Source organism: Ambystoma mexicanum, chromosome 2q (genome assembly GCF_040938575.1).
Source record: "Ambystoma mexicanum isolate Mex_15411 chromosome 2q, UKY_AmexF1_1, whole genome shotgun sequence".
Classification (NCBI taxonomy): domain Eukaryota; kingdom Metazoa; phylum Chordata; class Amphibia; order Caudata; family Ambystomatidae; genus Ambystoma; species Ambystoma mexicanum.
Window position 1 is genome coordinate 1,198,498,261 of NC_090924.1, and position 23,492 is coordinate 1,198,521,752.

The 23,492-nt window shown below is 44.2% G+C and overlaps 1 protein-coding gene across 5 annotated transcripts in view; it reads right to left on the reverse strand.

Annotated features, from left to right (window-relative positions):
- The window catches only part of ETV1 (ETS variant transcription factor 1), a 190,158-nt gene that overhangs the window by 83,080 nt on the left and 83,586 nt on the right, over window positions 1-23,492 (reverse strand). For all 5 annotated transcript variants that reach the window (XM_069648595.1, XM_069648596.1, XM_069648594.1 and 2 more), the window contains 3 exons: window positions 11,186-11,315; window positions 8,615-8,803; window positions 2,715-2,962 (listed from right to left, as the gene is read on the reverse strand). In XM_069648595.1, the coding sequence (XP_069504696.1) occupies window positions 2,715-2,962; window positions 8,615-8,803; window positions 11,186-11,315 (567 nt within the window). The remainder of the gene's footprint in view (window positions 1-2,714; window positions 2,963-8,614; window positions 8,804-11,185; window positions 11,316-23,492) is intronic.

Consider the following 23,492-nt stretch of genomic DNA (forward strand, 5'->3'; position numbering starts at 1 on the left):
GTGTTATAAATAACCTGCCCTTCCACAATGAAACTTGCGCCCAGATACCTATGGGTTGCATGCGCTGCAACTAAATGCAAATGCAAAATTATAGAGACTTGTAGCGAGCACTATCGCCCAAAGGCATCTTGGCACAAGGAAAAGAAGAAATACTGGCCCTGATGTGACCCTAAAAAAGAAAGGTTTTCAGCACCGTTTTAAATTGAAGATGATTCCTCATGCCTCTAATGCAAGTTGGAAGCCCATTCCACAGTCTACTCACTGCGTAGGAAAAAGCATGCCCGCCAACACGGGCCAGACGGATTTTAGGGATGATCACTACTCTGCTCGGGGTAGAAGGGAAACATTTGTCCTGCTTGAGTTCTGTTCCCTGCCCAGAGAGCACAATGTACAAAGCACAGAGCCTTAAACTTAACCCTCTGCGCCACTGGGAGCCAATGCAAAGAGCGGAGTACAGGACTTATATGTGCTCCATAGGGGGAAGCCGTAGCCACCATCGCCGGGAGATATTGCATTAGTTACAACCGACGTATCAGTCCAAGAGGCTGTGCCAGATAAAGTGTGTTTCAATAATCAATTCGGCTGGTGACAACAGAAGCCACCACTCGTGGTTACAGATGCCCCGGCAGGAAAGGCAGAACGCTACACAGCACTCTCAGCACGAAGGGACCGGTCTTACAAACTGCGCTACATCAGAGGACAGCCGGATCCCCAGATTCTTGATCACCTTGACCGGAGTAGGAAATTTACCTAGTGCAGGGTGCCAAAAAGAATCGGACCATGCTACAGAAGTAGAATAGGAACCCACCACCAAGATTTAGGTCTTGTCCCCATTTAGCTTCAGCCAATTCGCACTCATCCAATTAACCACTGCCGACAGACACTCCCGTAGCTCGGAAGCCATGAAACCCTGGTCTTGATCAAGCCAGACAAGAATTTGGGTGTCGTCGGCATAAGAATAACAATGAAAACCATGGTAGCAGATGAGGCGAATTAGCGCCTGACAATAAATGTTGAAAAGCATAGGGGACAAGGCTGATCCCTAAGGAACACTGCAAAACAATGTGCGGACAGAAGAAAGAAAAGGGGGCAACAATAGAAATTGACTTCTATTCACAAGAAAAGATGCAAACCAGTCCAAGACGGTGCCCAAGAGGCCTGCGGCACGCAGGCGAGATACCAGGATGGTGTGGTCGACCGTGTTGAATGTCGCCGACAAGTCTAATAAGATTAGGGCTCCCACACCTGCTTTTCGCACTCTGAAACCCATGTGTACAAGCGTGATACAAATAAAATATCATATCATACATCACACCGCCCTGATCCACAACCATGGTGAGGCCACCGACCACAGACACCAGGACACTCTTGGTACCTCGTCCTGGACAGAATCCTGCCTAGAAACCATCAAGAGAAAGTGATGACTCAAGAAAGGAAGAAAGGAAGGGTTCTGTTAAAGACTCCAATAGCTTCACAAAGTGCCTAACACAATACTGAAGTAAGGACTCACAATACTTAGTTGCAGTGAGAACACTTCTTTATTTCATAAAGTAGGACAGGTAATCTTCAATACAGGCCCCACCACATGAATGCTTCCTCTTTCACTCTGATCCGCCTTCGTACTGCCTTTCTCCGAACCTCCTTACTCCCTTCATTCTATATTCCAATCTGTCCTAATACATTCTACCATGCCACGCTAGTTCCAACATGAAACTAAGAACACTACACATACCTATGCTATTGTACAGCACCTGCAGAGGCACAGAGCACAAATCTAATCATGGACAGTGAAGCACAACAAATCCATATTAATAAAGGCAATTTGTGTGTTTATTATTTTACACAGAGAATTGTTGACTTTGTAATGGCTTGCATGGATGCACTGAAATCAGCCACCAGTGATTGCTAATGCATAGTTGCCCCCTGTGTGGTGGCGCTAGCCTATCAGGTAGCTCAGAATGCATTCTGTATTCACTAAGCCCATGTTCTGAGGTTCCGAAGTGTTGCATGCTCCTCACCCTGTTCCTCCCTGGCTCCTCACGCTCTTCGATGCCACATTTAGCACCCATGAAGAAGCACACCTAGGTGGTAAAGGCTAAAGCAAATTATAAGAACATCTGAAACCTCACTAAACTTCATCATTGTAATCCACACCTAAAGTGGACTACCTCTCCCAGAAGCGGTGTTGCAAGTCAGTTATTCTTTTTTTAATGATTTATTTTAGCCTTTAGCACAAGAATGTGTTTTTGTGCGGGTACTAGTGGTGATATAACCCACAGGGGCAGGCCGACCCTGCAAGTAAAATGTATTACGCATTAAGGGACCCTTGCTTTGCCCGGGGCCTTAACTTGGGTGGTCTGCCGTTACCAGCAGGGTCGGTTCGCCGTCGCAGGTTATATCATCTCAATGCAACAAATGCACATAAAAGAGGAAGAAAAACATTATTGAAAAGCATGTAGGACACGGATATTGGTAAAGGCACAGCAAAGAGAGAGATTGCAAGGGGTTGAGAAGCCACACAAATTGATAAATACAGCAGAAGACTTTTTGCAATCCCACAGCAAAGAGACAATTCACTGGGGGTTCACATTTCCACATATAAACGTAGTCAAAATAGCATGAGGAAGCTGATATTCACTTGTGTTCAATAAATATTTCTCATGTGAAATAACCTTATAGGTCAACCCATAAGAGCAAGCAAAATCCGTTCTTACCTGAGTCATAAGCAAAATCTCGAGGTTCTTGTTTAATCATTAAGGGTGGGGGGAAGGTTTGACTGCTGGCATTGCCAACCATGGTGCTGTGATCATAAACTGGATCGTGGTATTCCTGTTTAAAACCATGAGGAGGGAATGGGATGTTTGGCTCAGACATCTGGCGATGGTAGATTGGGCGTCCTTCCCTCTGGATGGTAGGCAGTGGTGGGAATGTGTTGCATGGCTCAGAGAGCTGGCGGCGGAACCTGAGACAGAAATATACAAGCCAATTAGAGATGGAGTACACTTGATCTGAAAGACTGATTTTGCATAGTTGTATGATGCATCAGGATCGTCCCTCTAAAGATTGTGCCCCTCTTTAATGCCCACAATTAAGCATGGGAAAGGCTCACTAGAAGAGGAGAGGTGGGCCTGAGTATTATTGCAACGCAGTGGGTTTAATAAATCCACTTCAATCTCTTTTGACTCGGAAAAGAACACAATCTGTATGCAATGGGCGTATCCTTAAAGGACAGACATTATATTTCCTGTATTTTCACCAGTGTTACTATATCACAAATTTCCACGGCCCACCGTAGTTGAAGATGTTGAGGTATTTTAGGCAAAGCTTTTGTATAGCCTGAATCGCGAGTGAGACTGAAGTGCGTGCCATCTTATTAAACATCTGAAGTGAGCTAAGATATGGAAATGATGGGGCTACAGAATTCCTCCACTACAGATAAAGATGCCAAAAGTCTGGATCTGATGCCAGCCACTGCGCCACTCCAGTAGAGGGCTATTCAGGATGTGCATTTACAGAAGGAGCACCTTTGCCAAGGTCTAGGCTAATCCTTACGGTATAGGATGGCATCTTTAAATGCCCATAAAACCTGCTTGCTTAGTAGTTGCAGTCAATGCAATGAGCCGACTTCACAAGGACTACTGTTTACATTTTGTTGACAGTGGGTTTCCAATGACAAGTGTACCTTTTATCATCAACTTGAATTTTGAAACTCCTAATTTAGCAGTGGAAATATCAAACCTCAGCCATATCACCTCTGATCGCATAGCTTGAAACCAAGCAAGCAGGCGCAGATCCACAGGCTACAGATCCATTTTTTGTTTCTTAATATTTTTACAAGAAAATTGTTCTTAATAGGTAAGATATAATGATAGCATTTACGCGTACGTGTCAAACATCCTTTCTAGTTCCAGTCTAGTTGATAAGGCTAACAGGATAAAAAGAGCAACTTTTGGACTCTGCAGTGAAAGAGTAATGGCTATATTGACCCAACACAGTGGTGCAACGAGTGGCAAGTTGCCTACCTAAACTGTCCGAGCATAAGAGCATGATCATGTACCAGAACAAATAAGGCATATCCGTGCTTCTCGATCAGTCTCCTTCATTACCAGATGTGGGGTCCTTATCTCAATGTGCTCAGATTTTAACACAACTGGTGGAGTCCGGTGCACAGGAAGCATGCCCTTTGTACAATCCAAACTAAACCCAAATACTGTGCAAAACACTGATATAGTCATCATGTTTTTCAACATGAATTCTTGAAATGCATTTGTCCTTAACCCAGTGCTATGAAAACAACGTACAACCAACTTGTTATTATAAGTATTAAATGTACTCGGCTGGCTATCTGCTTTTATATCTCCCCAGATAGCATGTTCATATTTTTACAGGTGATTTCATTTCCTTAAACACATTCAAACTATTTCTGCAAACCGCATGCGTTTGTGTGTGGGCTGGATGTATGTGTGAGGTTTAGGAGAATCAAGTGATTCAGTAAGGTTGTTACTAATATAAATATAGCACCCCTGGGCTTTGCAGCTCAGAGAGAACAACCTATGTTAGTTGGGGTCCACTGAGCATTGTAAAACTGAATATGAAACTTCCTGTCTAAATGATTTTACTGTAATGTCAGAGATTGTGTACGGGGAAGCATGAATAACTCAGTTGTCCTGGTCATCACTGCTCTCTGACACCATCTTAAACCTCTGGATCCGGAAGTCCCTTGTGTGGAGTGCTCACTCACCACTGGTCTTTGAACGGTTCAATGTTAAAACAACATTCCCCCCGCATTTAAAATAAAAAAGTGCAAAAAAAAGAAAAGGCATTTTGAAAATTAAATTAAAGTTCGCCATCTTCGACCGTGTTGATTTAAATTCGGCATTTCAACGTAGAAACCTCCAGAATATCATAACATGGACTCTTCAACCTCAATACATGAACACATTGCAATTGAAAGCAAGGGCAACACCAGCAGCTTGGAAAGTAGAGAATGAGTGCTAGATAATTATGAAGGGTGAGAATAAGCGTGCACCCCAATGCTTTCTATTGCTAAAGAGAACTCACGTACCATTTTTAATATATACACATTTTAAGCCTTCATCTTCATGGCGAGCTGTTTCTACTCAAACCCCTTTTGATGATAAACTAAGTGATAATAATAAAACACAAATATCACATACAATCGCTGATTAGGTGCATTCGTCAAATTTGGCAGCAACAAGAACTCCTGGCTGACAAGCTCCTTTATATGAGCAAGAGAAGTGCCAGGGGGTGCGGGATTAAGGTGTAAATGTCAGTGGGCAGCTTTGTTTCAAGCCCATCCTTCGATAGGGCCTTTTTTTTAACAAGTGGGGTTAACTAGAAATGTTTAAGCTATTTGTTAACTTCCTGCGACAGAAAAAAGTATTGAAGGTGTTCACATTTTGGTGTAAAAAGGTGAAATGTCCAGATTTGTTCTGGCTATGTAAAGGTTCAAAGATCATATGGATACCATTCATGATACCAAGGCCATCAGTCTAAGCAGAGGGAAGAACACCCAAATCCAATACCATTCTGTACGGTTTGGTTTCCCAAGAAACACTCTGTAGAATTCTTTGCTACCGATTTGTACAGCACAAACGGCCACAAGGCTGCTTCAGGGCAGTACACCACTCACTGAGAGGAGCATTGGTCCTCGAATTAAATCTCGTACTTCGTTTTATGCGGTGCTCTACTCTTCAAATAGTACCCTTTATTTATGTGCTGATGGAAAAGATCTTCAAGGTCGACTTTTTATGCCCGAGAACTACGAGACGAGGGTTTGAAATTCGTGGACATGCTCAAGAGGAGACCACTGGAAATATGTGTGCTCATGTGGAAACCCTTGTCATCACATCACCAGTCATCATGCTGGGTCCACAGTAATTACTAGTGAGAGCAAATCTGCACTGGTATCATGCAACATTTATTTCGCTTGAATTCAAAACCCAATTATTGGCATTGTTATTTTAAAAAAATCATTTTTTAAAAATAAATACGTATACATATATACAAAACATGTTTAAGCTATAATGGAATGCTAAAGCAAATCCAAAAATCTACCTACAGTTGCATAAAAAAATAAAAGAAATCCTCACTCGCAAAGGCTGCCAATGCATACATTCTCATACATGCCAACATTATCCATTCCATTCGGGGATGCTAGTCCAGGCTGGTTTTAATTTGGCATTCTGGGATTGGTAGTCCTGGATTTTCCCCATTACAAATCTAGGACTACAAGTACCAGACTGCTAGGTTAAGGCCCGGACTAAACTAGCATCTCCAGAATGGAATGGATAATGTTGATATGGATGCATTCTCCACTGATACCTTTTTCTCATCTTTCGTAAAACCAACAATTTGACTGTTCTGTAAAGGAGTAAATCCGAAATCGAACTAGGGATAAAAGTTTGAAGCACAGGTTCACTCACAAAACTTCAAGGAAGTCCTTTATTTTTAGTTTAAGCGATCCCTGAGATTAGCACTCGCCGCCCCCGTATTAAGAAGTCGTGTAAACCCTGCCAAGGTCAAGCATGGCCACAGCCGACCACAATCTGGCAGCAACATGAAGTTACCTGTTCCTGGACGCTCTGGATCCACCCAACACAAACCAGTTGAGCACAGCACCATCACTCAAGCTGGCATGAAAAAGACTAATCTGCAGGATCTAACTGTAGGTCTCAACAACAGCATGCATTGCCTTGTGGGATTTTTTAAGGGATCTTGGTGCACAGCTGAATGCTCTAGTTACGGAACGACCAATCGGCTACTGGAAACAGCGCTAGAAGCTTTCTCGCTGCTGTGCACAACATATTCTGGAAACAGCTCCCACAAATAGGGACTATACAAAAACTGCATGCTCCATTTAGGACAGGGTGTAAATTCGAAAAGAAATAATCTACAAAATGCAGAAAATAAGAAAATAAGAGAGTCAGTTCTAGGGTAAGGAGACTTTACTTAAGAGCATTTCTGCATTAAAAGACGTATACCGGAGGGGCAAGGGTGAGGGGGCGATAGACATGTGATGTAAAATTGACAAACTGCCCTGGCAAGCGAACAATAAGCAGAGACGAGGGAGTGTGCGTCTTGATTTACGGATGCTGTTAAACACCCATTGGTTAAGAATTCTCTGTTCTCTGTGTCTGTAGTAGCATGGGGAGATTGCTACAATAATAAGGCCTTTCAGAAGTGAAGGCGTCCTTGCAAAGTACACGTGAAGCTAGTACAGCAATAACCTCCACGGCTTTAGTTTCATTCTATTCATTTTGTAACATGGATGACCCATGCTAGTCAGGACATGGAACACGCTAATGGCACAACTAGAGAAAGGACAGGGCCTGATAAAAATGCTTGCGGTCTTGAAGGCCAGGGGAAAGACCAGGCGAACTAGCTTGACCCTAGGGAGCCTTCTGAAAGTGGGCAATGTACACGTGTGAAGCTCATCGCTGAAGCAAGAAGCCAGTGACTGGCTGTGGAAGGAGGGAGTGGCGAGCAGAGGCTGAGACGCAGGGAGAGAAAGCCCAGGAGCTTTCATGCTGGCTGTTACCATGACAATCTTGTTATTCACTTCCACCTGTGAGAATAATACAATTTATGGCGTCAGCATCAATAATGAGACGAAAACGCAACAGCAAACAACTACAAACAGCTAATCATTTATGACTGAACAAAACAAAACTAGGTGAGAGGGCGATCGCAGAATAACAATATATGAAAGTCCCTGGTACTGAGAGAGCATTCTTACTCTGGCAGAAGGAAATGAACAGTAGCACAGCCATCGGATTTAGTAATCTCTACAACATAAGTGTCAACCAGGGCATTTGCTCTGCAGGTGGTCTTGCAATGTGCGCCTTAGCCCCTCGTGGACAAACCAACATTAGTGTTGACATGAAAAGGGAGGCTAAAATGAGTAGCCTACGGACGATGGTTCTCAAAAGCTATAGGACGGGGTCCTGGCCTTGTCGACCTGGATAGTAAACGTTACACTGGTAGAAGTAGATGAGACCGCTGGACCAGCAGGAGCCGAAGCCTGCTAAGCAAGGGGCAAGGGATAGGCCTCCTATGAAACCAGGGTGCCAGCTTGACCTGTTGGCACACCGCTGACCACCCAGCTCGCTGAACGGTAAGAAACAGGGGGACCCTGTGCCACATGCTTAAAGGGCAACGGGATTTACACTATTTTCACCTTTTGATGCAAAATAGTTTATCATGTTGTGAGCAATGAAAGGTCTTCCCAAATACATGACTGTGCCTCTGCAGGAATGAATTGGGAGCATGAACATGAAAGTGTAATGGAAGTACACATGGAAGTACACATGTCTTGGGAAGATAGCTCAGGGGCAACGTGCTCACCTTGGAAGCAAGACGACATAGAGCAACACAGGTTCGATCCCCGGGTCCACGCTTAGAAACCTCTGGGTATTAAGCACGTTATAAATAACCTATCATATCATTAATTCTGCTCATTTTGAATGGCTGCAAAACACACCGCTTTCCGAAATGCTAAGCCTCCATTATAAGTGTGGTTCAAATATGACATGTTGCTGAAGGAGGCCAATGTGTAAACGTCATCATCCCACACATTCCAGCACCCTTTTACCTGTGGTCCATGGAGTAGCTGTTATCTGGGATAGACTGTGCCCCTGGGAGGTGCGTATGGAATGCCCCGTCTGGTTTTGGGGTGTGAGCGGAGCTAGGTGATACATGGTGCAGTGGCGACACTGGGGTGCTTGAGGGCGTGGGCGGGTTGGATGGCCTCATTCCCACTTCTGGCTTTTGATCATAGGCACTGCGAAAAAAGGTCAAAGGTTATAACTCTGCATGCAAACAGGAAGCAGCATGTCCATCAGTGAAGAAACCCTTTCTCATTGTGAGATACTTGGCTAGTCATTACATACCGAGCTCCTCCACTGAAATGTCACTCATGTAAATCACCTTAAAAGCCTGTCTCAACTGCACTGAATACAAATAGATTATAGTTAAGAATGGAAAGGTTAAAAAGCTTTTCTGAAATTCAGTGCTGAACGCATTATTTTTCCTCTTAAAGAATGAAAAGCTTCAGGACCCAAAGAGCCTCATAAATTCCGAAATTGGCAACTCCTCGATGCGCAAATTAGAAAGGTGCCTTAATCCCTTACTCTGTGATGGAGAATCCTGAAGGCGGGAGCCAGGCAGCGTCTTGTGCATCGTGAAGATATATACCAATGCCGAAAGCCTCTCTATTGATCAGCGCTGATCAATCTGCTAGCATTAGAAGGGCACTTGTAGAATCTACTACTGTAGAACCCCAGCTACTCACACCCGTGAGAACCTTGCAAACATCACGTTGGAATGAGCATCTCAACTTGACTAGCAAAGGTGAGTGACCAATTATTAAAATTAATTGAAAAATGATGGTATAAGGCACATTTACATTTAAGAACAAAAAAGAAACAGAGCTGCTGGCCCAATTGTGACTTCGCTCCCGGCCCTGATACTTGGTGAGGCATGGGAAAGTACTACCCCACCCTAAGATGTGCAACTCATCTGTGAGGGGGGTTTTAACAAAAATTGAAATGTTTAGCTTATTTTAGTTTTCATCATTACAAGATTAAAAAACTGCAATCTATGCAAAACCGACAAAGGGGACATTCATAAGACAGCATTAATACATAGTTGGGGACAGGGATGTAAAAACTCTTTTAATAACACAGGTTTTAAGCGGCCATAATGTATCTGCAAGTAGGAAAGCCATTGTGCACCACATTTTTAACACTGAGGATCCCTCCAATAAACCTACAATTGTCAGAAGGTTATGTGTTGCCTAGGCTGCCACAATGTTTACAAGGACGTCAAATATCGCTCCTGCAGTAGCTATCTTATCTACCTTTGGTACAACCTACATTGTGCTATGCATATGAACATGCAACAGAGAAAGGCACATCTTTACGTCAGCAGCGTATGCCCATCCCAGAAACTTCAAGGCTGATTTGTGTGCTAAACCTGATGCAAATTACTCAGCCTCGAACCCTGATGTCCATGCCCCCCCAGAAGCCAAGGCGGCATAGAGACATTCTAAAGGGTGTGCATCTTGCAGGACCCTCACCACTCCTTCCCCTTTTGGGCTCCCCAGGCAAGCTTACCCATCAGGGAAAGAGCAAGGGGACAGGAAAAGGCTGTTGGCAGGCACACGGGTACTGCATGCGTGGGATCTATCTGCATAGGTCCCCTTCTCACTGCCTGCTCTAAATATGCTTTAACTCATTGTTATATGCTCTTCTTTTCAATATCAGCTGCCCTACAATCGCCCTCTTCCTGCTCTCCTCCCCTCAGCTTTTCCCTTTCCCCTTTTCCCCCAGGTGTCTGTATCCTTGAGAGCTGTCTGTCTTGGGTTGAAAATGCTATGTATAAAATAGCGCAGCCATATAAGACAAAGACACATCTCTGGAGAAAAAGCATTTGAACTAATGTGCATGCATTGCTCATGTGGCTCTCAACTGGATGTACAGTTCCTGTGATGGCTAATTGATGATGTTGCAGGATGTGTGACTTTGCTGAAATGGCTTATTCTACTTCTTCTTCCCATACAGAGCTTAGAAGCAGCATTAAGTCGTCTACTAAAAACCCATATACAATAAAATAAATTGACTTTTTATCGTGCGCCTCATGCCAGAGTGCAGCCTCTAAGCGAGGCACTGGGTATTGAACCTGTGCTGCTAGGCATTTTCTTGTTTACAAAACAAGTCTGTTGCCCCAAAGCTATCCTGCCTGGCTAATTCGGGGTACATTAACTGGTGTGTGGGATTACAATCCACTAGAAGTGCAAATGGTACCTGGTACAGCAACTAGCAGGAACGGAAGGGCATGCACATTTAATATGGCCAGAAAGGGCCTGTTACCAATTGCATTAGTTGCTGGCAGGGGCATGCAAAATTGATTCCGTGAAACCCGGAGCTTCTGGTTAAAAAACTGTTACTAACACAGGTGGTGAGCAGGGGTAAAAGGATCGGTCTGCTATGGGCAATATTGTGAAAAGAGTGCCTACGTCCGTCCACTCGTTCTGCTGAAACAGACCATGCGAAGGCTGATGTCAACGTATGAGCAAACAGACCCTGCTGACCCATACTAATCAAAGCACCAGATAGCGCCATGTCTACGCATATGCAGATGGACGCGCGGCTCGTTCATTTACCTGGCATTGTACAGGCACTTTTCCCCATAGCTGAACTTGAAAGGCTGTTCTTGACCGCAAGTGGAGCCGAGGTCTGAGCAGGGGCTCTGGGGTTCCCTCTTGATTTTCAGTGGGAGACCGTGAAAAGCCACTAGGGAAGAAGAAAAATCAGTGTCACCGTGTCGCTGCCACATGTAGCAAAGTTCTTTAGCATGCAAATCCAGGCGCACTTCATTACGGCAAAATTAATAAAGAACATTTTCCCTGGCGAAGGCTCAGGCGTGAAACACCTTGTCGTCGATAATTAGGGATCAATAGTAGCGTATGTAAAAGGTAAGGCTCTTAAGCTTTTAAATGCTTATTTTGCCTCTTGTGCATGCATCCACTTTGAAGCGTGTGTCTATGATAATACTAGGGAATACGCATCACTGGGGACTTGCATGGAACACAGCTCACTTTTGTGATTGGCATTGTGTTATGTGTTACATCGTACCATAACCAAAGTCAGAACATCATAAAGACTGATGGCATCCGGATACAGAGGAAACGGCAGAACTATATTATGATGCAGTCCCTAATGCAGAATCCAACTAGAATGTGTTGAGAAGCAGATTAATACGTCACCCACAGCTTCTGCCCCGCTCCCAATCCAATATTGCACAGGTGAGAAGCGTTACTCACAACCATGCCACCCTTATCCCAGGCAGGTAACAAGACAGAGACAATCTAAGCTGAAGATGGCAAAATCAGTCAAGCTGACGTTGTAACATCAAAAGGCGCACACACTAGACACGAAGTAGGTATGCACTCCACGAAAAGAACACGTACACTAGGTGCAATGTGCATTTAAACATGAAAAATATTAACATAACAATCACATGACGCAAAGAGCATTAACATAACCAATTTATAAGCTGAATGTAACACGAACGACAAGCGAGTATGGCATCTGGTATAATGAGAAAGCCCATCCTCTTATTAAAACAGAGTTGGCCTCGCCAGTCTTACTTTGAACGTGCTTGGGTCGAAGGAGCACATCGAGTGACGGGTAAGGTTTATTAGTGTATCAATATACCTGTTAACCAATAATGTACTAGGATTCCATAGTGACAATGTAGTAGGCAATGTACATAGGGGAATGGACTTAGATAAGGTGTGGCTAATCGGTGCAGGGACTATAGGGGTTAGCGTGTTATATAGGTGGCAACCAATGAGGTTGGTAGGATGACTTTGTAACCTATGTATTATAATGTGCGGTTGTCTGCTACATAACAAGCTCTGTATCAGTTTTTTTTTTTTTACGGGACTGTCTCAGACCTTTGCATGTGATAAATGTTGTTTTCCCTTGCAAAGCAGTGCAGCGGTTATTTGTCCTTTTTGGATAATTTTTACTGTACGGTTTTGGGTTACTTCTCTTTATACAACTCCCCAACTTCACATGGTGTACTCTTTCCCCTTCCCCACCTCTGACCTGATGAGATTTCAACCTTTTTCCTCCTCCAAATAGATGTTTTTGCACTTTTCGTTTTCGCATTCCCCTGATTTTTTTTACGTTGGTAATCGCTTGCATCGAGCAAAAAAAAGAAACAGGGCGGGTTTGCATTTCTAAAAAGTCTCTCTGCTCCAAAACACCCTGGGAGACATAGCTATTTATTTATTTTATATCTTGTTTTGCACCACATGCCCATATGCCTCAGGGCGCAGCTATTATTTTGGGAGAAGGAGGCACACCTTCCCCTGTTGGTTGTTTTAAAGTCTACTAGACGGAATAACCCCAGTCCCATCTCGGAAATTCAGTCAACGCTTCATGTCCAAGTTGTTTCTCATTTTGTCCAATTCCATACAGCGGTTTTTGCCCTGCACTGCGCAGAAATGTTGACTTTTTCTCTATGGGAAAATGAATGGGAGTTGGCTGAAAACACTGCTTTTTTTGCTCTCTGAAAAACCTTTCAATTTTTTATGAATCTTTCACAAAATGTCCAGTCATGCAGAGGGGGCCAGGGGCCATATATACAGTGAAAAAACCTTCATATTGAACACAAAATATTTTTTTTAAATCAGCTCTCGCATCTGAAACAAATCCACCATAACATTATGCCCTCTGTTATGCAGCATATGGCCACAATGATGGCATCACATAATTTCAAGGGTTTTGTTATACTATAGTTCTTTGGGGCCCACTAGTCATGGCCTTCAGCATTGGCCACTGTACATGTTGCACCAATACGTTTCTTTGAGGCCATTGTACATGTTGCGCCAACATGTTTCTTTGGGGCTCACATGCCATGGACCTCAGGCATTGACACTGTACATGTTGCACCAATAGATGTCTTTGCTTCCCACTAGCCATGGTCTTCCGCCATGGCCAGTGTACATGTTGCACCAATATGTTTCTTTGGGGCCTACTAGCTATGGCCTTTGCCATGGCCACTGCACATGTTGCACCAATATGTTTCTTTGGGGCCCACTACCCCTGACATTTGGTCGTGTCCACTGTACATTTTGCACCAATACGTTTCTTTGGGGCCATAACCATGGCCTTTGGCCTTAGCCACTGTACTTGTTGCAGCAATATATTTCTTTGGGGCCCCCTAATCATGGCCTTGGGCGAAAAGCTTTTTTTGGGTACTGCATGGCCTTTGGCTGTGGCCACTGTACCTGCTGTACCAACTGGCTTCTTTGGGGACCACTAGGCCTGGTCTATGGCAATGGCCTACACCCATATCCACGTACGTGTTGCACCAATAGGTTTCTTTTGGGCCCCTAACCATGGCCTTCATCAGTGATGTCATCTGTGATGCCATCATCGTGGTTATGCGCTGCGCAACAGGAGGTACAAAGTTAAGATGGACTTGCTTCAAATGTGAGTGCAGAATTTAAAGGGGTTTGTTGGATTAAATCTGATAACCTTAACTCTCTCATAACCAAGGTTTTTTCACTGAATTTGAAAGGTTTTGTTGCCATGCTTTTTTATGTTAAACCTGATCACCTTAACTATCCGTTGACTAAAGATGTTTTACAGAATTAAAAGGCTTTTGTTACACTATAGTTTCTTTGGGGCCCACTTGCCATGGCCTCCGGTCACGACCAGTGGCCAAGGCCAGCAATGGCCACTGTACATGTTATGTTTCTTTGGAGCCCACTACATACGGCCTATGGCCATGACCACTATACATGTTGCATCAATAGGTTTCTTTGGACCACTGTACATGTTGCACCAATATGTTTCTTTGGGGGCCTCTAGCCATGGCCTACGGCTGTGGCCACTGTACATATTACACCAATAGGTTTATTTGGGGCCCAGTGGCCATGGACTTCAGCCATGGCTACTGTACATGTCACACCAATATGTTTCTTTGAGGCCTACTAGCCATGGCCTTGGCCAGTGGCACTAAGAGCCATCATCCCTTTCCTAGTAGAGGAGATAACTGTAGGCATAAAAGGTTGCTTTTTTTCATCACTCTCTCCCAATTCTGGCTGAATTCCCCAGATATTGGCAATGAACTACAGATAGAGCATCAATGAGCTTCGTATGCCTGCGGTGTACCCCTGATATTCCCACAATAATACGAAAACATTTGAAAACAGGAAACTCTTCCTCAGTCCTCTCAGGCACTCACACAGTGCCCCGTCCTCTTTCCATGGCTACCCCACTCCACTCAGCTGCTTAACCCCTGCCCTCTCCCATTACCCTGTTTCACTCTTATTCGTGCGACGCATTTTCTTGTCGAGTGTGTCTTCCGTTGTAGCCATGGGAATCTTGAGAGATTCCCCAGGATTCCCCCAGTATTCCCCTAATAATCAGAACACATTTGCACTGTAGCTAGCTCCCCCAGACTGCCTCAAACTCTCCAATTTCACACGGTTTCCTCTTCCCCCTATCCACATCTAGCCTAATGCAATGACATTTATTTATTTTTTTCCTGCTCCAAATAGCTTTTTGAGCACTTCTAATTTTTTGCATTTCTTGGTATAACCCTGGTTAGAGCTTGGATGAAGCAAAAAAGAAAATTGTGGCTTTTCATTTTTGAAAAGGCTCTGCTGCAAAGCACCATGGGAGATATATTTATATTGTTGGGAGCAGGGGGCCCCCCATTCCCGGTCAAATATTTTAAAAATGACTGGACAGATGAACCCCAAACTTGGTCTGAAAATTAAGTCAACACTTCATGCCCAAGATATTTCTTATTTGGTCCAAATCCACCAAACAGTTTTTGCACTTCAGCTATACCAAATTTGGACTTTTTCTCTACAGGAAAATAAATGGGAGTAGGCCAAAAACAGCGTTGTTTTGCTTTCCTAATAGATTTTGTCAATAAACCTTTCCCAAAATGGTTATCCTGGGGCGTTGGGGGTGGGGAGAACAAACTTTTTGTTTAGAAAATGCCATCATGCAAGTCAAACATTATTATCAATAGAATCTTTAGATTTCTTATCAGTCAAGGCTGTCACCTTAACTGTAGTGCAGCAACTACCCCCTATAGTATATTAGCTTTAGGTGCATTCTAGAAAACAAATGAACAGCATGGCCGTGGAGTCTGGATGAGGACCCGGATTGGGGAGTGCAAATGCTGCCCTTGTGTTCAAAGCCTCATACTTATAGGACTAGAATCAATATGCATTCATTTTGTCTGCAATCAGCATCTCGTGGCAGACAAGCGGCTGAAAAGAGGACTCTAATACGATGACAGCTAAAAAAAATTCCAGGCACATTTCCGACTGGGAAAGGAAGAGCGGACTGGTGTGAAATGAAATAGGCATTGGAAACACTTGGTATTGGGTGAGGGATAAAAATAAATGTCATTCATCCGGTCGTTTTCCAGCTTTGGGATATGACCTTTAGCCCAGTCGCTTTCTGAAATGAATACTAAGCTCTGAACAGCTCTGCCCATTCTGCTGGGAAGGTTTCCCTTTACAGCTGCTGCTCTCAAACATATTCTGCATTAATTGTGATACCATAAATATCAGTAGTCTTGGGACAGGGAAATAAACTAGAACATAATAGCGCATAGGGAAACAGAAGATATGAATCAATCAGCAAAGCATGGCTATGTGTCACAGATTAGGGATCAGGTATAACATTTTGATATAAATGAAAAATATCCCTATCTCTCCATGTCAAATATCCCGAGCAATAAATAAGTTTGCTAATCATCTTCGTGTTGGATTCAAGCTTTATTTCACCCAATCACTCTCTCCCACACTCTGGGCCTTATTCACATAAGTGTTTTATAATGGCAAAACCCCATTGGAAAACGTTCTATGAACCAGGGCCTTAGTGTCCTTTGAGTTTTGCTTATTATACTTTCCATTTGCTCACAAGCAACCAAATGTCTAAACTATGTTATACGTTTGCAGTGTTATCCTTAGAGGTTCTTAAAAAGGAAGCCCCAATAGCTCTGGGTGTAGCGTGCGTGTCACGGATGTGGAGGAGCTGTCGCAGGGACAAGAGATCGATAATTCTTTAGGCTGGCACGTGCCTCCATTCTTACATGGTCCGAAAGTGCAGTACCACAATTGCGAGTAATAATGATGGTAATTAACTGCACATGTTGCAAAGCACTCTGAAGCTGGAGTTCTAGTTGATAGTCATGCTACATAAAACACAAACATTATTATGTATGCTTTTTAGCATTAACATTGTCAAAAACGCTTTTGCCATTCAGGGCCCGAATACTCCAGTCCCTGCATGCCAGGTTTAAGTCAGCAGAGACAGAGGGCAAATAGCTCTCTCCTCCATTTAATAATTCTTTCCCATGTGCAGCCTGAACTAAGAGAGTTTCCATACATCAAACACTTGGCTGGTTCTCAGCCGAGCCCAATCTATGATTACAGACACATTCTAACAACAATGAAGTGCTTCTCTCAATGACACTGAGCAAAGACACACAAAGGAGCCTCAAGAGAACCCATTCTGGGGCGTAAAAGATTCCGATCCCAATGGCTGCCATCGTGGGAACCCCTAAGAGGAAAATGGAACCAAGAGGCCAACAGTTCAGGAGATAGCAAAGGGCTTAAAGACACAAGGAAACCATTTTGCCAACAAGTAAACATACAGAGAGGACAGTGGCATCCGGGTATCACAAACCCAGGAGATGGCATAGGGCTTACATTCGCAAGTTATCCATTTTGCCGTCAGGTAGACATATGTCCAACATCTGGTCAGGTCATTAGTCACCACGCGTTTCCAAGGCCTTTGGATTCACGGAATCCGCACACAAGAAGTGTGAGTCTCTCCTGTCTCACAGTTCAAACTACTGTTATCAAGTTCTTTCATGACAAACCCAATACTACGTGGAACGAGAAATGGGTTCATTTTGTTACCCTCCGGCCAAGAGCCTGAACGCCTTCTAACAGATTCTTTAACAGCTCTCTGGCAGAGGCGAAAGTGCTGTATATTCCTTCTGTGCAATTTGCTTTTGCTTCCCACATGGAAGGGGTGCATGTAAAAGGCTGCTAAGTGCTAAATTATTCCTTATCAAAGCACCATCATCTGGATTCATGATCAAGACTAATTCAATTACTTTCAGTGATCATGGCTCCAGCCTGCTGCCGCGTGGCTCTTCCGCACATTGTGTTTTGGCTTACTGCACAGACCTGGGCACAGAGCAAAGCGAGGATCAAATGCATTAACGCAGGCACATTTCTATTTGACAGTAAACTCCCTTGCCCATAAGTTGGTGAATTCTGGAGAAGTGAGCAAAATCGGGGAGATCATCCCATTTCTTATGTAACAAAACAGTATTATCCTAGAGATTATGTCACCAACATTCTTTCACTTTACTATGCCTCGCCACAAGAGAACAGGCTCTTAAGAGTACGTTCAATGCTCAAAAGACCTGGGGGTAAATATCCATGCCCTTTCATGGGCCTAAAAATAAGGGGGAAGAGGGCAAAACATAACATGCTTGGTGCTTCACACTTCAAGGGAGGTCTGAGGCTTCATATCAAAGGCAACTAAATGCAATGGGAGGTGGTGTTAGGCGTGTGGATTATGGTGAGGCTAAAGATAGCAGTTTTATTCTGCAGGCAACACAGTGGATTTTTAATAAGTGCCCCACATCGTGGCTCAAGTTGCTCAAAGCAGACTTCCACAATTCACCCTGTTATTACAGCCTTATTGACTGATGGAGGAGTCATTATTGCAGGATAATGACCCACCAACAAGTTATGTCCCGAAATGAAGAAGTGGGCCATACACTGGAGGACTGTCATAATCTCAAACGATAATGACCCATCCGCAGCTCAACAAGCTATTAGCACATAGTGGTATTATCAATACATATTTTGGAGTTTCAGTGGCGAAGAAAATGTTGTTACTTTAACATTGAGTAAAGTAGGTAGGCAAACTCACTTAGTAAATTAAATGTGTTTTTTTGCAGTAGTATTTAAATAACAAGGTTGCCTTCATAGGTTATGCACTGTAATTGCAAACTGTGTTAAATTGGAGCAGGTTTAGCATGAGCATGTGTCATGTACAACTAAATGGTTTCCCTTTAAGAAAGTGAAAGCATTTTGTAATACTTTAGCTTTCTCTTCCGTTAATTAAATTGGAAAAAGGTCCTCCAAGAGAGCAAGTGTCTTGAAATCGCATTGTTTTCCCAATCTGTTTTTGAAGTCAGAATGTTCAGAATGTAGTCAATACCAGTAGTTATTGGCTGCACTCTGAACAATCTGATTGGCTAAGAGGATGTCAATAACGATCTTCAAGTGGAAGTGGTAATAAATTATATTGTCTGATGGGTGCTGGTGAAACGATGACCCCTACACAAACAAAAACTTTAAGCAAGCTCTTATGGATGACATTTCCCCCTATGTGTCCCCTAGAGAAATGTAATCTTGTCCTAAAATGTGGACTTTGTATTTAGCATTCACCGATCAGGACCCATCAGTGAGATGTGCCGTGCAACGCAATAAGAAGAGTGAACCCCACAAATGAGGCATTCTCTAAGTGCAGAATCTGAGCATCAACTTCAAGAAAAGGGTGCGCTACTTGAATCATGCAGAATCAGCAACTGGACAGTGTGGGTGAGAAAGGCTATGCTTGGTGAACCTGGTACCTCTGGCGGTTAATGTCATCTGTTCTACTTAGTGAATGTAAAGTTTTCTGTAAGCATGGGACTTTGCCCGGGTAATGTGGTAGTGCGGTTAGTGACTGTTGGGCAGTTTTTTACTAACGTGACAGATGCGCTTTTTAATGCTGAGGGCAGCCATTAATAAATACTGTGGGCCCAATTCAAGGAAAAGTGTGAATTTTTCTGGCCAAGGCTGCGCCCTGAGAATGACACTGCGTGAGCCTGCGCACAGAATAAAAAATGCACACTGTGCATATTCATGGAATTTTCTGTACAAAGCAACCGTATATGCAAGTCGCGCCTGGAACACCCCCGACACGTCCCTACGCAAAGCAATAACAGCCAGAACAGCCACCTTTGGGTGCTCCTCCGGGTGAAAATAGATGCACCCTTCAAACAGTGCATGGGGTCCCCCACAAGCGGGCCTGCATCTCAGGTACCATTTGCGGGGTCCCCCTTGACAGTTAACGGCACCCCGACAACATTCGTACGAAGTATCGTAACTCGGGTAAAACTAGGAGAATCTGCATTGTAGTGTTCCTGCACCACACCACACTACACTGTGTACGCGCACCTCTAAGTCCGATCGGATCCTCGGCTGCGCACATGCACCCCTAAAACAGACATGAAAACCCACCTCTGTGCTGCGATTCCTATGTGCAAGTGTACTTACGCCTGCCTTCGGGTAGTCGAAGAGATGGAGGGATTTGAGTGACATTTCGCAGGCGAGAGGTTGCACAGTGACATCTATTAATACGCTTTGTCGTATGCATTTGTGGGCGTGATATGGACTGCCTTTGGCACATCCCTCGTAACGCCCACTTTTTCCCTTGTGCATCCTCATTCCACCACCTATTCCGCCCTCTACGCAGGCCTCACTCATGCTCTGCGTGGTGTCTCGCGCAAGGCACTTCACCACTCGCAGAGACGTCTCCACAAGTTACGAAAAAGTACCACGCAGTCGATTTCATGAATCAACTAGTAGGGTTTTGCACGCAGAATGGCGCGCACATCCGGTATCTTATGTGCAAATCATTCCGTGAATCGGGCCCTGTTTCTATACTTCATGGGGAATGTGTTTGGTTATTGAGAAGGCTCTGCAACAAATTAATTCTTGGTCTGATATGTGTGTGTTCTCTGTTAATGTGGCGATTGCCCTTCATTAATATGGTAGATACACTTCCTGAATATGGGGTGGCTTTGGTTTAATGCTTTATCTCTGCTCAGTGAGTTTGGTAGTTGTTGGTGTTTCTGGAGCACTGTGATAGGTGAATGCTTGGGCTTGTTTGGCCAATAACAGGGACTGGTGTGGCCAATGAGCAGATGGCCAGGGGTCAATGTGTGCTTAGCAAATGCTGTGTCGTTGTGTGATGTGCGGAAGCGGGTAGTTGTAGGGCAACGCACAATGCACATATTGGTGGCAAATGTTGACAATTGGGGGGAGGGCGGACGAGGACTGAGTTTGTTCAAAGCATATTGAATCTTTGCATGGTTACTGTGGTGCAGTGGAAGCATGTTTTCAGAACTGGCTGTTAGGATTTTGTTTGAAGCTGGCAAAGGAGCAGCGCTTGGCATGGATTAAAGTCCAGAAAAAAGGAGTGAGCTCCGAAAACTGACAAAAACGTGTGCTATTATAAACCTTTAGACTAGAGAATGGGAGAACTTGACACTTACCACAGCCTGCAACACCCAAGATAATTTTCTAAAGCATTACATTGTGAAAAATTGCCTCGCTTCGCACACCACCCTCCATCGCCAAACATACCAACAAAGGAAAAAACGAGCGCGCATACCTTAGTGTGAACGACTGCATGCATTCGGTGCCGATACATGGGCTCTAATCTCTGCTATTAGCCGAGTGCCCTTTGTCGAGCCATTATAGCATGTGTGCGTCCATGGCCCGTAGAAATATGCGAATTAGGCCTGTGACAACCCCAGTGAATCATTTCTAAACTGCTATCAGCATTTAAGACACAAATACATTTAAAGATGGGAGCCCCGGGAATGTTCTCGTGATTTCTTTCAGTCACTCCGTCTAGGGAAAGAAGTCGCCTTTAGGAGAGAATGGGCATCTTTCTCAGATGATCCAGAGGGTTTGTGATTTGAGCACAAAATATAGTGGATGTTTATTTATTTATTTAGCATTTATTTTTAATCCAGCTTTGCTGCTGGATGTCCTGCATACAAGCAAGATTGCCGGATGTGTCAACATCAGGATAATTGTTTGCATGGCTCTTTTGCCACCTCGCGATCACCTCAAAGCACTGTTACTCTTAGGCTGTGTCAGAGCACTGCAGCGGGATGGAGGGGGAGGTGCAGACACTAGAGGAACAAGAGGAAACAGGAAAGAAGCGTGAGAGGAGGAGGGTACATGATGGGATGTTGTGTTAGCTGCTTGGAGAGACCCTTTGCAGCATGCAGGCCACCTCAAAGAGCAGAGAGAGAACAGAAGGGTGGAAAGGCCACCAATAACTCTTTGACAGAACCATGGGAGTGACCTTTTTCAGTTTCCTGTGTTTACTGTTATCTAGTCTGCACAAGCTCCTTTAGCATCTCTGGGAGGGGGGAGAGGAAAGGGAGAGGAAGGGAAACGAAGGGGAGCGCAGGTGAGTCAGACATAAGGCAGCTGTGGCCTTAAAGGTTTGCAGAGTAAGCTTGGAAAGCATTCAAGACCTGCAATTACTAATAAAGCATCCTTCCTGGATCATTTCTGTTTGCATCTGCCTTCCCCAGCATAGAGGCAAGGGAGAGGATGTGCCAGCCTTCCAAAGAAAGGCAACATCACTTAGATGCTGGAGGAAGGGTGGCAAAAGCCTATACGTGCACACAAAATGGAACGGAATACAAGTAGAGGAGGCAAGCATTTATCATGGGAAGAGCCCTGACAAAGTTAGAGGTGACAAGATGAGAATTCAGAGGGAGGCCCAGGTTTAACATTAGATGTATTCTTGCACCGAAAGGGCAATGAGTGAGTGGGATATGCTCCCAGCAGATTTGGTGGCTATAAATGGGTGAAAAAGGGAAAAGGGACAACAAAGATGCTGAGTACCACTGGTAAAGCCAGAGATCATGTAGGGTCTTTGATTAAAGAAGAGACAGCAAATAGGCTGCCTACATGGACCTGGTAATTGATGAAAAATGCTTCAATAGCACATTAAAACATTTGGATACACTTTGGTCATTAAGAAATAATTTCCTGTATTCATCCTCCTACCTGCAGTTGTACACAAAGCACACAACCCTGCCAGTCATATGTGCATGGGTTTTGTTGGGAAGGAAATTAACCTCTCCCACCCCGTAGGCACTTTAGAGTGAGGCGAATCCCACAGATACACTTGTGATGTACCAGGGGGAGGGGAGTGTGCTAGAAAACCCCACACAAACACAATATTACATGAAACACAGATGTATAGACCTAGTGCGTACATATAAGTAAGCACCCTTTTTTGTAATGATGGTAGACAGAGTCGGCCCGAAGAAGCCTGAGCAGGCCCAAGCACTGCCAACTCCCATAGAAGCTTCTCTTTGTTCCATGACTGTTGGGAATACTTGTTATCCCAAGAAGGAATGCGCCCTGCAAAGCCTCCTCATGCACGTTTATCACAGCTGGGCCAAAAGCAGACCTCCAACCCTGACCCAGCCCACCAGGAGTTATAACACCCACAACTGCCCCAGTACAAGACCCCTAAATTCCATGATAGTAGGTGATCCCAGACCACCAACCATAAACCCTGTGGTCATAAAATGATCTAAAAAGTACACGGCCACTCCACCTTATTTCATAATGACACACTTTGTAATACAAGGTACAGGGAGGAATAAATTATAATCCAAAGCGAGGGTGGAAACCTTCGGTGCGGATAATGCCATATGGAACGAGAAAAGAATGTGTAGGTCAGCATGATCTTAAGCCGCCACCTGTGCCAGTCCTAGAGTCTCCCAAGTGTCTGCCATAATGATAGAATAGCATTGTCTTACAATGGTATCTAAAGAGGAACGTGACCTTCATTCCCAGGAGATGACGAGCCCAGCTGACCCCACGTGATGGAAGATGGACGGACGGGGGTGGGACCAATAGCAGCCTGGTATCCCCTATGGAGCAGGATGCCCCTGTATAGGCCTCACCAACCAGCCACGCAGGTTATTACTGTATATGTAACATCAGTAGTGACAAAGTGTTTCCTTATAACCTTCTGCCTGTGCTATTTTTCGGCGCTATGTTCCCGAGACGCAGAGTTCTTTGATGACCCACC